This window comes from Sander vitreus, chromosome 1 (genome assembly GCF_031162955.1).
Source record: "Sander vitreus isolate 19-12246 chromosome 1, sanVit1, whole genome shotgun sequence".
Lineage (NCBI taxonomy): Eukaryota > Metazoa > Chordata > Actinopteri > Perciformes > Percidae > Sander > Sander vitreus.
The window spans coordinates 30,963,863-30,980,318 of NC_135855.1; the positions used below are offsets into that span (position 1 = coordinate 30,963,863).

At 40.1% G+C, this 16,456-nt stretch overlaps 1 protein-coding gene across 1 annotated transcript in view; it reads left to right on the top strand.

Moving 5' to 3' along the window:
- The window catches only part of LOC144522719 (protein unc-13 homolog C-like), a 117,033-nt gene that overhangs the window by 48,594 nt on the left and 51,983 nt on the right, over window positions 1-16,456 (top strand). Inside the window, exons 15-17 of the mRNA XM_078258019.1 lie at window positions 7,716-7,805; window positions 8,912-9,040; window positions 14,662-14,795. Coding sequence (XP_078114145.1) covers window positions 7,716-7,805; window positions 8,912-9,040; window positions 14,662-14,795 — 353 coding nt within the window. The remainder of the gene's footprint in view (window positions 1-7,715; window positions 7,806-8,911; window positions 9,041-14,661; window positions 14,796-16,456) is intronic.

The following is a 16,456-nucleotide window of genomic DNA, read 5'->3' on the forward strand; positions in this document are numbered from 1 at the left end:
CCAATCAAACATATGGTTTAGATTAAACAACCCCAAAAAAATAGTAAAATAAAGAAACTGAAAGTTATCTCTTAATTGACAGAGATCAGCCTCTAAAGGTGCCTCTGTATTCTACTCAGGCAGATAGAAATCCTGACATAATCTTCTAGAGCAATCCAAGGAGAGCTAAACCTGTTACACACCACACATCCACAGACACGAACCCACATCTCTCACACACTATGTGATTACAGTGAAAACCCTAATAACAGCAGATCCTGCTGTCTGGGGAAACCAGACTAGGTCAAAACCTGGTATATGGCTGAACCGTGTATGAGATCAGAGAGGCCACTGTGGAGACAACAAGTATAAACATATAGACATATATAAAGTGATAATTAAAACAGCTCTGCTGCAGTCTTTCATCCACTGCCGTTATGTTTTACACAAGCATAGCGTTCTAGCTTGGCTAATAGTGAATTGTGACAAGCTAAAACAAAAGCTGTCTGTATGAAGTCTAACTGTTTATCTTAGTGTGCTACGTACACTCCCCCTCTCCCTGGTGTTCTCCTGGAGTTTCAATTCCCCTGATTTTCACATGATGAAATATCAAAACCTGCCCATCCACTATATTTATATAGAAATAGCCTTGTGTCACTGGTGTTTGTGATTGTTTTTTTTCTAAATTAATTAGGCCTACTTGTTCCACACATTCATTTGTGTCTGAAGAGAGAGCAACATAGATGAACAAGACACACACACACACACACACACACGGTGGTGTGCCATGCATCTGCATGTAGCCTAATCTGCCCATGCTGCTAAACCCATGCATTAAACGGTTGAAATAGGTGGCAGCAGCAAGAACATCAACATCCACCATTATTGAAGAAGTTAATCAGCTGATTGATAAGATAAAGCCTGTGTCGCGGCAATACAGTTTGAAAGGACAATGGCCAATGGGGAAACTCCAACACTGACATCACATGGATTACGACCAGTGGTGGAACTTCATCACTCAGCGACAAAGCGACTCAGTGACTTAGCGACACAAGGACAGAATTTTGAGGTCCTAGAGCTGGTCCCTGCGGTCCAGCTAACGAGAGCGTGAGTGGACAGCGAGTAGATATCATGAAAGAGAGAGGACTTGAGGGAGACATAATGAAGTTGCAAATAACAAGGGAGGGATAAAAAGGATTTGGAAAAAAGAAAGTTGGATGAAACAAACAGAGTGAGTTGGAGGAGATGTAATTTGGACAAAGACGGAGAGAGTTGGAGGGAAAAAGATGGATTTGGAAAGAGAGGAGAAACAGATGAAGAATAAAAGTACACATGGTGGGGGGGCAACAGAGTAGGAGACAGAGGGCTAAGTGAAGAAGGGATGGCCTCTTTTATTTTCAGATGGCCTGGCTGTCCGGTGATGACACGTTCACTGAGAGCAGTCACAGAATATCACATTGGTTTCACCTGCCAGCACTGCCCTGCTGCTCTCTTGTCAAGCCTGCCACAGACCAGTGGTTCTTTCTCACACACACACGCACACACACACACACACACACACACACACACACACACACACACACACACACACACACACACACACACACACACACACACACACACACTCACCCACCTATACTGTCTTTCTCTCACTTTTTTAAGCCGTCCCACAGAGCCAGCCTGCCACTATTGGACAGTAATAGGATTCAGATCTGGCTACTCCGCCTGTTCACCGTATGGATTTCCCTATAATGACATTCTGAGGTATATTGAGTTTGCTTTTGTAAAACAGGGGACCTTAATCAGCAGAGAGAGAGCCGGAGTGCAGCTGCCACTCTACATTTTGCTACATATGCGTTTCTTCCCTTTAAACTTTATTCTAACAGCCCTGATACAGGGTGACACCTTGTATAGCCAGTCTGTCCCAAGTGGGATTTGCAGGTTTTGCTGGGTTGGACATAAAATTTCAGTGTTCAGAACATGCTGCGAGGGATTTGGGCCATTGGCTTAGTTTGGACAGTTTGATATAAAGTGAAGTTAGTTCAGTAAGCACCCCTGGAAGCTGTGCGTTATTTTCTTAAAATGAGTATTACTGCTTTGTTGCTTTCTCTGGAGCTGTAGTTCCTACTGCCACCCCACGTAAAAAAAAACATATAATAGTTGATCCATACTGTAGCTATTGCTCTCTATAGCAGTATTGTGTGGGTTAAAACACCACATCAACAAAAAATTACACTTCTGGGATAATATCCACAAGGTTTCTCTATAGTAAGATTTACTTATACAAATCACAGTCTGCTAAATAAGCAAACAACAGGCCTCTGTCATCATCACATGGCAGACAAATATAATTTTCTAATTTTTGGAGGAATAAAATAAAATAAAAATAAATAAAACAAAGCTGCATTTGCATAGTTGCCAGTATTTGGGATACTTTTGTTATTTGCAGAGCAAAACCTACATAATCCAGAGCTAACCCTTTATTATTATATTTCAATTGTATGCCAAGTACAAGAGACAAGCTAGTATCACCTTTCACCGAGGGCAGAAGATAAGAAACCTCTGTGCTAGTCTAGCTTTGCCAGACCTTCCTCCACAGCGCCGCGGAGGAGGGTCTGGCTAGTCCACACAGCATTCCGGGATGGGAGAAAACCAAGCTCTGGTTTTATTTCTTAAGGTGCATAACAGTGACTAACGTTTCGATGTAGGGTTACATCTTCATCAGAATCCTGATCGTTAGTCACTGTTATGCACCTTAAGAAATAAAACTATTAAGTAAGAAGACATCTGTGTTGCACCGGCAATTTTTTGTTACTTTACACTGTTTTGTCCTGCCTTGGTTGCACCGGATTGTTGTGGTCTGCAGAAGCGCAGAGAACTCTCTTTTTTATCCAAGCTCTGGTTTATTGGCATTTTGTTAAACCAATCACAATCGTCTTCGCGATGCGCCCTTCAAAGCAACGGCGCTTTTGCAAAATAGCCTCGGGAAGGAACTTGTTTTAGTGGAACGTGTACGTTCAAAGGTTGTTTTAGTCGTGCAAGAGAAAAATAAGATTTGACAGATAGTCTAGCTAGCTGTCTGGATTTACCCTGCAGAGATCTGAGGGGCAGTTAACCATAGTCCTCCTAAATCGTATACCCATTAAGTAGCTTGACGTCGTTATACTCAGATTCTAGTCAGAATATGAGTCTGATACTGCTCCATTGGGCTGTGATTATGGGGCGTGTTTCAACCGAACCAGGAAAGAAAATGCATCTGCACTCAATTGGACAGACCTATAAACAATCAAAGCAACGGAGACAGATGTCACAGAAGCTGCAAATCAAAGGCAGGCTTCGACAGAGCAAAGGCAGAGGCGTCAGTTTCCGTGTCGTGCGGACAGGTGTGGCAATGTGTATACATACGTGATCGCGGTTCTCTGTTCCTCTTTTGGAAATGACTGCGCTGTCGATATGTTCTACAACAGACGCAATGTAAACAAATTCAGTGTTTCCCACAGTTTAGAAAGCAATTTGTTGTGGACGCGGTGTGCACGAAGGGGAGGGGTGTGTGTGTGTGTGTGTGTATGTGTATGTGAGAGAGACGTTACTGTTGATCATCTGTCCATCATCGTATAAAGCCCGCCCTGACAATTTGATTGGTCCGAACAGCTCTGTTCGAGCATAGTTGCTCTACAACGGATCAAGTCCAGACCGAACTTCCCGACTTCAAATGTTGTGGGCGGGGCTAAGTTCGGCTGGCATCCAGGCTACCCATTAAGTATACCATTCATACCTTTTAACTTAAATAGACACTCAAATCCTCACACAGACATACTATGTTGCCTTACTCACTCCGCATGTTGCCCGATGTTTGACTAGCAGTGTTTTTTTAGCCATCATGCTGCCTTTTTAAAAATGTTAAATGTTAAAATACACACTGTACACAATGTACAGTGTATTGTTTTTTGTTTTTGATGATAAGCAGTCACTGCTGTAAGGCTTTGCTTACAGCAGTGACAGTGACACTCAGTGTAGGCACAGGTCCAACATAACATGCTCTAGAACAAAGACAAAGAACTAAATGCTCATCAGCATCACTCAATCCTCGTCCCGTCTCATAATGGACTTTCCGTCATCTTTGGAAGGCAGTGCTGATGTTGTCTCGAATTTGGCTCAGAGATGGATGCTTTGCTTTTTTTGTATGTGTGCCTGCTTCTGGGCAATACATCTGTTCTGTGTTAAACATCAGCAATTGTAAAGTACAGTAAGACACTGGATTAATCATTTTTGTATGTTCGTCAGAAACAGAGAGACGCTGAATTAAATAAAAACAATTCACAGTTGTGCTTTGTAAGTCACAAGTTCATAAGTACATGCTGGTTTTAATCTGTTTAAGCATCCCAAACTTGCTTCCCCTCCTGAAGCTGTGATTATACAGTAATTTGGATAAATCCTATTCAGTTGCTCCTCACTTTACACACGTGTAGTCAATGATGAATGCATTTTTGTGCACCCATCAAAAAAGGGTGTCAAATATCAAATTAGATTGGTAGCTGAGATCATAATATTTTGTGTTTGTGAGGAACCCACCTACCTCCTTTGCAGCAAACATAATGTGCGCCCATGAGGACTTCACTTTATTTGACTTCAATCACCATAGTTACACAGCCAGATTACCTTTTGATGTCAGAATCCACTAATTAACGGATTGAAAATGCTACACTGTGAAGCATTTTCTCCCCTTTATTTAAATGTATAGAATACGATATGAGATTTTATTATGTCTGCAATTTGAAAAAACAGTTTCATTTAAACACCAAGCAGACTCAATGGATCAGACTTCCACTATCACTGAAAGGCAGCCTGGCAGTAGTGAAAATTGCAGTTTTTTTCTGTGCAATTTCAACTCTTTCATGGGTAATTTTCCTCTACTTGATAAAGGTGTTATTTAGGGCTGTCAGCATTAATCGCGATGCGATTAAGGGCCGAGCATAACGCGTTAATTTTTTTTAATCGCATGCCGGCATTTATTAATTTATTTTACACTTCACTCTGCTTTGCGTCGTGCCTAACAGGCTACTATTTTGACCCTTTGCAGCACTGTTACTTATCATCAAGCTGCCACTTCCTCGTAACACATCCTGCTGCTGCAGGCTGCAGGCATGATGGAGAAAGACAGCAGCAATAACTCTGAATGGAGCTTTTTATTTTCCAAAACTCCCGGACGGCTCGTAGACAAGTCGAAAGCCATATGCACGTTGTGTAAAGCCGAATTAAAATATCACCGAAGTACGTCAAGCTTCGGAGCTAAGCATATAGTTCAGTTAACGTGATGCTACCCGCTAGCATGCTACCTCTTACTACCTACTCAGGCAAAGCAGTATTTTGGAGAGTGCTACTTGCCGACCTGTGGATGAAACCAAATCCCAAAAAATTACTACAGCTCTTGCGAAACGGGTGGCAACTAACTGCAGACCTGTCAGCATCGTAGAGGACTCGGGTCTTAAAGACGTACTACGGTTGGCATGTTCTGACCCGTCTCATTGCAGTCGAGGGGGACAGTAGTTTCACCATACACAGCCTGTACGACACGGAGAAAGCAGCCACACTGGAACTGCTGCAGAGTGCAAACGCTGTCTCATTAACCGCTGATCACTGGACATCAGGGAGTAATCAACATTATTTAGGAGTTACTAAACACTATATTGACTCTGGTAAGGATAGGGATTTTTTTGTTACTTGGAGGAATGACAGATTCACACATTTTTCTTTTGTTTACAGTAAATAAATAATTACAAATCTTAAAATCAAGTTCATAAAGTAACTTTCTTTGCATTCATTTGATTCCCAGTCAAGATACACTGGTAAGAATTGCTTTTGATTGTTAATATGTACTTAAAAACTGTTCTGAAATGCAAAATAATAGAATTTTAATCATGTGATAAAATATGCGATTGATCGCGATTAACTATAGAAAAAATTTAAAAATGAATCGTTTGACAGCCCTGGTGTTATTGCATCTATTGGAAAAGCAAGAAAGCACAGACTAGTTTGACATTGCTTGAGGAATGCAGAGGCCTTAGTCGATTACCTACATAGCTTTTTTTTGTATTACTTTTTAGCAACAAAGGCACATTGCAGACCTAATTGGTTTCACTCTATAAAAAGATTGTTCACATTCAAACGCAACTGTCACTCATCTCCTCAAATTGTGGTTGTAACTGTTCCAGCACAGTGATTTTAGGTGGTGTACTGATGGCGTCACTCAAGGTTGCAGTGGAAGCTACAGATTCCATGTTTCAAAGGGACTGAAGGTTTCACTTTTGTCTGAAGGCTACATGTATGTGAGGTCATTGTTAAAGAAATTTCAGTGTCAGCAGAGAGAGAAAGGGTAGTGACTGATGGCACTCACAGGCTCCATTCTGTGAATAAGACTGGTAGCAGTACAACAGCTGCAAGAAAATGATATTCTTTGATTGTAATAGATTGTAAGAATTTGTATTAAAGGATTCTGTGGACTGAATGAGACGGGATACTCAAGCTTCTTAAATCACATTTTAAAATTGAACTGAATAAAACCTTTTAGCGAGAAAGAAGTGATGAAATACTTTAAGAACTATACTTTCATAAGAACTTGTTCATTTTAAAGGTCCCAAATGATTTTCTTTTCTTTTTTTTCCCCTGTCAGAAGCCAGATATAGATAGATATAGATAGATAGAATAAATACATATATTCTCATTTTCTTGTGCAGAATGTGTCAAGCCTGTTTTCCTAGAGGCTGTTTATCTTTATTGGGGACTACACATTCATCTCTAAACTAGACTGCTACTATTAATTGTGAGTCTAGAGAAATATACTGTAAGTAGACAACTGACTGTCTGTAAAGCATTAACAGGCCATCCACATTTTTGGCTGGATCACCTAGGGCCAGGCCTATAACCTCAAAAAACATGTTCCACCATTGGTCGGAGTGAGTGCGAAGACATGAGTGTTGGTGTTTCCCCATTGGCCTTTGCCCTTTCAAGCGGCCGATGTAAATCTGGCGACAGATAAACTTCTCAAAAAACGAGTAGGCCTACACATAGTGGGAGTTTCCAGGTTGTGTTGGAACAATTATTTTTCAAAACTCCATTGTCTGTTTTGTGTTTTTCGCTTCTTCTTTGAAAACTGTTCATCTGAAGGGTTTTTATTTAATTCATCATCCCAATAAAAACCTCTATGCTGCCCATGTCCAAAAGATGTCAGGCGAGTTTTTGTTTCTGCTGATCGGCCTTGATCTGAGATAGAACTCTCCGGTGCTTGATACTGTCAAGCCTACAGGCTGCTGTGAAGATTTCGTTCAATTTCCTGAATCTCCATTGAGCATTTATTGACAAAATAGAGGAGGGGTAGAGAACAAGCAAACTTGTATTAGAGCACTGAGAGAGTAGGAGAACTAGGATAATGTATGGGGCAGTGATGCCTTTCCTCCGGGCTGTCAGGGCTTTATATGCTCCTCGTCACGGTGCTCTGCTCTGCCTGATGACTTCATGGCCCCGAAATAGAGGTTTTCATCAGCAGAGACCTCCCTTGTCCACTAAACGATTAGACAGACAGTCATTTTGGTATGATTGCTGGGCGTTGCTCTGTAATCAATTTCACTGTTTAGGGCTAAGCAATGTGATTTGGTGGGTGGGGGTGTGTGACTTTAAAAGGCTGCTTTCAACAAGATGTCTCCTCATGTTATTTTTCCTCTCTCTCCTTCTTACTCCAGGATAATTTCCCTGCAGGAAACCCAGAGCGTCTCCAAGATCTGAAGTCCACTGTTGATTTGCTGACCAGCATCACCTTCTTTAGAATGAAGGTAGCTTGTGTGTGTGTGTGTGTGTGTGTGTGTGTGTGTGTGTGTGTGTGTGTGTGTGTGTGTGTGTGTGTGTGTGTGTGTGTGTGTCGTATGGGCGGGAAGTACAATTTGATGGGTGATGGAGGAACAAATTCAAAACAAATTGAAAGAAACCTAAACATTGTAATAAATGATGATGGAGCGCAACGCTAACTAAACTTTGTAGAGGTTATTTTTAAGCTTCATCACAGAAGTGCTGTGCCCTTTACTGAGTGACTAGTAATACTATACTGAACTTTCAATTATAAACATAAAGCCACATTGATTTTAAGCACGTTTTGTTTAGGTAAAATCGATTAAACTCATAATTCACGGAAACCTGTCCAACACCACTGATTATTCAAATCCCAGTTATTTATTGTTGCACAATTTCTTGACCGATACAATGGGGTCATGTTTGTGTTATGTGTGTTGAACTGCATACGACATTTAGCCTACTGTACATGTTTAAAATGCTTCCAGCTCTGTCGTGTTTTCTCTCTCTCCCCCCCCCTCTCCCCCAACACTATGTCTTGACGTCTTCCGCTGTATGAAGGACTCGGCTCCATTCAGCTTTTGGCGGGAGTGGGAGTGTAGCGCTGGTGCACTGAGGCATAGCTAAGATGGCAGCTATGAGCAAAGGAATGAAATCTGTCACTTTAGCTTACCAATGCTTTCAATCTGTGCAATGCACATGCTGCGCTTCACTGTGTATACGCACAGCTACTCACACATGGGAGCTACAGTGTTACTTTACGATATACTGCACACACACCTAAATGCCAGTCTGGCCACATGCCAATTATGATATACATACTGGATGCAAATAGGTTGCCCTTTTTCCAGGAAGTTATATCTTGGGATTAATATTTCATGTACATGTAATATGATATCATTATGTTATCAGTCCACTGATGGATGGTACACTATACATTGAAATTGATTTAAGACACAGTAACAGCCATTGATTTGGGTTGCTAACATGATATATAGTTATAGTACAATTTTATATAGTATAAACTGCTGTGAGACCGAGGAGAGCACCTAACATTGTAATCATGCATGTGTATTTGTGTGTATGTTTGCAGGTACAAGAGCTCCAGAGTCCACCGAGAGCCAGTATGGTGGTGAAGGACTGCGTGAAGGCGTGTCTGGACTCCACATACAAATACATTTTTGATAACTGTCATGAACTGTACAACCAACTCCTTGACCAGGTAAACAGCTTCCAGATCCTTATGACTATCACTACTAATCAACCTGTTCAGTTCATTAACGCCAGGCCTCTACTTTTGCACTGGTACCAACATAGCTGTACTAGGTACAGCGACAGAGTAAATAACTGCAGAATCTTGCGAACTCTGAATTCCTTACATTTCATCTTGCAGATGTAGTGAGGCACACACTAAACAATGTGTCACTTCAACACTTAATAAGTTCTCACTTGGATTTAATTTTCATATATCTTGAAACCCTAAAGGCTAGTCAAATCATACACAAAGACAATTTAGCTAAAATGTAGGTTGAGCAAGAATAGTTACTGTACTATAGTTGTGCATTTAATTGTGTCAAAAAGATGAAGAAGAGATTAAGGTGCCAGGTCATAAGGTGTGGATAGTGTTAGAGTCTAACCAAAATAAGGCGCAGGCATGGTTCTCTTCGGAATATAGCCTTTTGCATGTTGCGAGGCTAAGCGAGGCTTATTGGTCAGTCAAACTTCTCACCCAATCACTTCTTCCTCCGCCTTCCTCCTAAACACCCCAGTAATTTTTAAAGAAGAAGAACAGGGAGGTAAACTCTGCTCTGAGGGTTTTGCTTTTTACATCTGGTTTCTTGTCTTAAAAATTAGGGTATTTTGTTAGTTGGTCGAAATCCTGTCCCAGTGCTTATCAATCATCTTGAGACACGTTATACTAGGGCTAGGTACCAAATTCAAAGTATCTTGTATTGAAAAATGCCTCGTCATTCAATACCCAATTTCAAAGTCACGTATTGGCATCGGTATTGGAAATATTTGAGCCCTACGTTTTACCTTAAAAAACATTGCCTCATCTGTGGCTGAAGTAACCTTTGTACATCTTGCAGCAAATGTTGAAAAGCTGAATGTTAATGCAAACTGTAATTGTAATAACGGCGTTGCATTTGTTCACCCTATTTTTGTTATGGGATTTGTCTGCCAGCTGTTCAGCTTTAGTGTTCTTTTGTTTCTTTCATTATGGTTGTTGTTGTTATGGCTTCCCTTGGCTTAAAAAGCCACATAAGCCAACCCTGCCCATCCAGAGAAAATAAACAAGATATTATAGAATATTAAGAAAAATACTATTTCTAATAAAGGGTTTTGTATTCTTATGGATAGTACACACAGAACACTGGCGTATGTGTTTATTGTTATTTTAAAGGTTCTTTGCATATAGTTTCTGCATTTCTTAATCATTTCATGAGTAGACACAGTGTGAGCAAGATCTGCTAAACTTAAATGAAAGCAGCTGACAGCATACCTGCTCTGCTGATTTATGTAATCACATTTAATCTACAAACTAGCATCTCAACATATGGTAATTAGCCAGGCAGATAGGCAACACTAACTAGATAACTGACACTTAATGGAGTCTTTATGAATGTACTACCTTCATCACTGGAAACAGTGAGCTGTTTAAGCTTGGTGATGTAGCTTACTTAAATTCATGCAAGTAAAATATAAATTCAATCCAGCTTGGCTGGAAATCAATAGGCTATATGTCATGACTGACATTTACCAGACAATAATAATGTACACCATGTCTATTGCAAACTTTGCATGAAGGACTTCAATCTTCTGAGAAAGTGAGAGTCTGTGGTGAAGAGAAACATAAAGGCAGCCAAGCATCAGGCAGCACTTACCTTATTCAAATCACCATCTCATCTGTTTAAGGCTCTTTTGGCTCTCAAGTGTCCAGATGGATAATGTAAGAGGACAAAAAATAAGTTTCAACATTGACAATATAAGTAAACTGGCATAAAAGTATACTGCCTGCATAATGCCTCCACATGTAGGAATGTATCACTAACATGCCACAAGCAACTGGAGACATGTTTCTCATATTAAGAACTCACAGACACACTTAATTACAATTCCAAGAAACACGGTCCGTCCCTCAGTTAGGGTTTGCTTCTCCGAACACATGAAGATTTCTATGGGCTAGTTTACTTACTTGAGTAAATAATCAGGCAACAGGCAGTTCCGCCTGATTATTTTATGGTTTACTTCCCAAGGAGAATGGCCTCCACACCTCAGAAGATAATGTCTTTTAGGATAATGGGTGCAATCCACTCAGAAGTTGAATAATAAGCTTCCTTTGTTTAAATAGCCTGAGGGGTAGTAAGCAATTACCAAACCGGAGGGATAGACACTTTTGCTAATTACATCTTCGTCCACCACAGTTTTACAATTGACAGTCTCTCCATCAATGCTTCCTCCACGGCAAAAGAAAATGACATCAGCTTCATCCTGGAGCAAATCTCATTGTGACTATAAATTATTATGTTCACATACACTAGGTAGCCTTTGACTCAGCCGATAGAACACATTTCAGACCCCAATTCTCCAGTTGCTAACAGTGACTGAGTGTGGCGACACAAGAGCTGACACGGTGGCCAGGCAGGCAGTGAAATATCCCAGGCACAACGAGGCTTTTTGCATAACATAACAACAAAGCTCTCAGCTTTTGCCTTGGCGTAAAATTACTGGGTGGAGGAGTGGCAGGGGGAATCTAGCTTAACAGTTTCTTAAATCCTGGCAGGAAAAGGAGGATTTTGAAAAAGCAAGATGAAGGGGAAAGAGGGCAGATGAATCATGGAAAAGGAAAAAAAACTACCGTAATTTTCGGCAATGAAAGACCAGAAATGCCTGGTAACATGCACATGCAACTATGAACAATAAAGAGATGCACACATGCTCATGTGTTATGCATATATCAATGCATAAGTAGACAGATGAATAGAAGCAATCTGATTTTGAAGAGGGAGGTTGGTTATCGTTGACAGGCGTGCAAAAGCAAGGATCCACTGTGCCTGTTTGTGAGAAGAGCCAAAAAGGAGCTAGAAGACTACTACACTTGTTACTGAGCAAGCAATTCAAATTTATTTGAAAATAATCTCTATCATCGACATTATCACATATTTGCCAACAATACTCACATGGTTGATTTAACTCTGTTTGACTAAAACATTGTTTGTTTTCAGAACGTGTGCCTTAGAGTTCATTCTTTCCAATGTAAAATCTCTGGGCCTTAAAATGCATTGCAACAGCTTCAGTTCTACCCACAGCTCTTTCTCTTGGGAATTTGATCATATTCTTCATGAACATCCTTCAATCAGAGACTGTAATTTATGTCACATTGTGAGAATTGATGAGGAGCCAGTTGTATGCTAATGCTGATTTCTCCCACACAGGGACTGAAAGTGCTAAACAATAAACATTAACCACTCCCTACCCTCTAGAGGAGCGATACACCGCTATGAATATGTCTGGTAGAGCCCCCACCATCACAATTGAGCATGCAATGTAGTGAAACTACACTGTGCTCTTCATTCAGTACAGTATTCACCTTCTAGTACAACTGAGAGTGAAGCCCATGGGTTTGTTGTTAACTGTAAAAAGACAGAAAGCCACTTAATCACCTTTAACAATGTGTTTGTACCTACTTGAGGTGAATACACATGAGCACAGGGAGTCTACACTATGTTTTAGCGGGATACATACTGCATCCAATTTAGTGGGATGATACAACCTTCAGTGTCCTTCATACATGCATACAGCTATGCACGCGCACACGCACAAAGATACACCCACTGACAGGCTTTGCATAGCTGAGTTACCTCCTGCAGAGATATTTGTTTCATCATATCACGTCTCCTATTTAACAGAATTTTACCTTGTTGCATGTAGTAGCATTTCTCCCCCTGATGGCCCAGGCCTCTAATACCAGGGCAGGCCTTCCTCTTTGAAGCAAGCATCCCTATTCTAATTTCATTAACTATGACTAAGGGGCCAGTAACTACTTGTTAACCTCTCAATATTTTCAATTTCATGATTAATGGGCCAAGCAAATCTGTCTTTGGCGCTGCTTGCCTTAATTTATGATCACACTAACCAATGTTGTTTCACATTTCAGCCATTTTTCACCAGTTCTAGTAGCGCATACTGTAGATGATTTACAATACTGGGTCCATGTGAACCCAGGTTTACATGCATCTAGCTTAAATTGTAAGTCACAACAGTCTTTCGGTCAAGATTCCGTTACATAAAGCTCCCTGTTGCCTCCACATTGGCATTTTTCATGACTCGCTACACAGCAAACGTAAGTGAATATGCAAATTAAAAATGCATGAGCCTTTGATCAATATGATGCCTGGGATGGAACCTCCCATGGAATGAGTAGTAATCAGTTTTCATGACCATGGCACACGCAGTGATAGACTTAACATTTGCAGCCCCAAACCCAAATAATTAAAGTAGTGAACCCTGGGTTGACACAGAATCAGCTGTAAGCCGTATCTGTGTTTCTTGTTGCTGTGAGATTAAATTCTGTAGCTCCTCCAGCTGCAACGTCTGCCTTGCACCACCAGACATTTAAAACAAGAATCGTCATCGGACACAAGTTGATTATTGTATGAACTGATTAGGTTCTAAAGATTGCATCAATGATGAATTGCTTCATGTTGCATTTCCATTTCCCCAGTTCTCACTACAACATCTACTCTATGTGCTGCACCAAAGTTAATAGGCTTATGGTTGTTGAATTATTCAACCTAAATTATTAAACTGATTGGAACATCCTTTATTTTAACACTTCTTTTTCAGCAACATACATCATAAATACGTTTTTAAAACTTTATATTTGCAATCCTTGGTCCTGGTTGATTTGGCAAAACCCGTTATTTTTGCTGTATCTGTTTCCGGTGCAACCAAACAAAATCATGTTGTTGTAATACGGAGGTCAGTCAATAAACTGCCTTTTTCCATCATGCAACCGCAATCTGTATGTTCTGGTTTCAAAACATCTGGCTGCATCTGATAGGATTTTTGCTTTTAGATGTTTTTTTACAGAAATTGTTTAAAATCAATGACCAAAATAGTCACATACATACTGTTATTGTGTTACTTATGGATGGAATTATAGTGAAAATAAATGATTCCCCTTTCTTGCTGGGGGCCCCCTGGCACCTCGTCAAGGACCTAGGACCCCACTTAAGGAACCACTGCATTAGCAGAACAATAAAGATTAAAGCTGATATAGTTGAAATAAAATTCCTAACAATAACACTGAATTACATACATGCATCATTTCTTTTCGGTGTATCCCTATTGTGTGTGTGAGACGGTAATGTGAATCCAACGCAGAATGGTGAACTCTGCACTACAATGATAAACACTATATTCTGTAATCACAGAATGTAAATGTACATTATTGCAAATCCTGACCATGAATAGAATCAAAAGCTGGCTTTGATTTCATGACAATCGTATGGATTGTAACATTTAGAATCTGGTTTTAAGTCTGGTATCCATGCCTCATTTTAAAGTTTTTCAGTTATACAGTATAAAAGTTTTATTGTTCTTACAATGTGAAAATCTACCATAATACTTCCTGACCTTTGCTTCTTATTCAAGTATATTATCAGTTGCGTAAAAAATGTCATGGCAATATAATATTACTGTTCTCTTTGTGATTCTAGGCAAGTTCTTATTTTTTGCCATATCCCAAAATTCTAATTTCCTTATCATATATTCTGGTTCACCTTCAACGCACTCAAACTGTCTTCGGACTCTCAACCATCCTAATTTTAATCTCTGTAGAGCCGAAAGCAGGACATTCCCCGAGAGGAGCAGGGTCCGTCGATAAAGAACCTGGACTTCTGGCCAAAACTCATCACTCTCATGGTGTCTGTAATCGACGAGGACCGGACGGCTTACACCCCAGTCATTAACCAGTATGTACTTCTTTATTATGCGACACATGCTTTTTACCAAGCCAGCTTATCAAATGCATGTTCAACGTGCACTTAATAAGTTATTGTGCCAGCTTCTGTGGTAAGCAGTTAGGCACTCTCATTACCCATGCATTGTTGAACATTGTGTCAACAACATACCATTTGCATGTAACCATGTATGCGTTGACTACTCTGAAAACACAATTAACATGCCGAGAGAGGCTACGTTTTAAGTGCTTGCTCTAAAGCGTCATGCTGTAGGATTTACCCCACCATTCGTGACCAAATGGACGTAGATGTAGTTGACTTGAAAGGCGGTTTAAGGAAGCGTTTGATATGGAAATATAAAAGAAATAAATAAAAGTAACGTTTGGGTCTTTAATAAGGCTCGTGCTAATTAAATATTTACTTATTTGTTCAATATTTATATAATTCTTTACTGCATTTCTGGCTTCATTATTCATCACACATGATTAAATAGACAAGGAAGAGAAATCCCTCTTTAAGTACCATATTAAGTATTTTTAAGATTTGTTTTAAAGAGAGTGTGAGAGGAAACAACAAGCTTTTTTGCTCCTGTATATTTGAAAAATGTATTTTCTGATGTGAAGACATGAATGAGCACAGTGTTGCGCAAGAAGGCTGCGAGGCAGCCAGGGAAGTCAGCAGTAAAGAATGCTTTGTTTGTATGGTGAGCCACAGTATGGATGGTTAAAGGGGAATGCTGTGTTGCTGAATTATATAACAGATGAGAGATTTGTTTAGAGAAAAAAGGGATGGTTGTGGTAATGGTGTTCAGGGGACTTGAGGGGGTTTGTGCTGGCGTCCTTCCGATGATTTGGTTAATAAAATCCAACAAATTAAACAACCTGATAGAAAAATAGAGTGCAGCTCGCCTAACGAGAAATAAGATGAAGCATATTTTTCTCTTTTGGTCTCGCTCATACATATCCGCTCGCCTCCCCCTTTTTCTTTTCTCCTTCCTCTTGCTGATTTATGATGCTTATTACGACTCTGTTTATGCCCTGAGCTTTCTCACCCATACTGTCTAATGATAGATTTGCAATATTCATGCCCATTTCCCTCACATTCCCATGGTCAAATTCCAGAGTGACAGCAACTCTCATGCTTTTTTTCCAACAAATTCAGGAGTGGACTTGTTGCCTTTAAATAATGGGAGCTGCTGCCAGAGGGAAACATTTTAAAATTCTGTGCTGAGAATATTTACAGGTACTTGGGAATCTAGCCTAGAAATTGTTGATCCACTAGACTGATATACATAATTTATTTTATGATTGAAAATATAAAACAGAATGCTGCAGTTGTTTTTTTAAAGTGTAAAGAAGCTTTAGAGATTATTTCTGGGAATACTCATCATGCAGATTGTAAACCACAAAGCATTTATTTCACCACATAGAAGTTGACTGTAAACCATCTACAGGCATGCACAGTAGCTGCAGATGAAGATTGTTATTGTCTGCCTCACCCACAGTGCACCATGTGTGTGCATGATGAGACAAGAAGAACAGAGGTTGAGAGAACAATTCTGAGAGTGATAGAGATGAAAAAGGGAGAAATTATTTCTGGGATTCTTGTTTTGTTTTTTTCTCTAGTAGCCACTGGGAGCACAAACCCGACTTCTAATCTCAGTGCTTGTACCT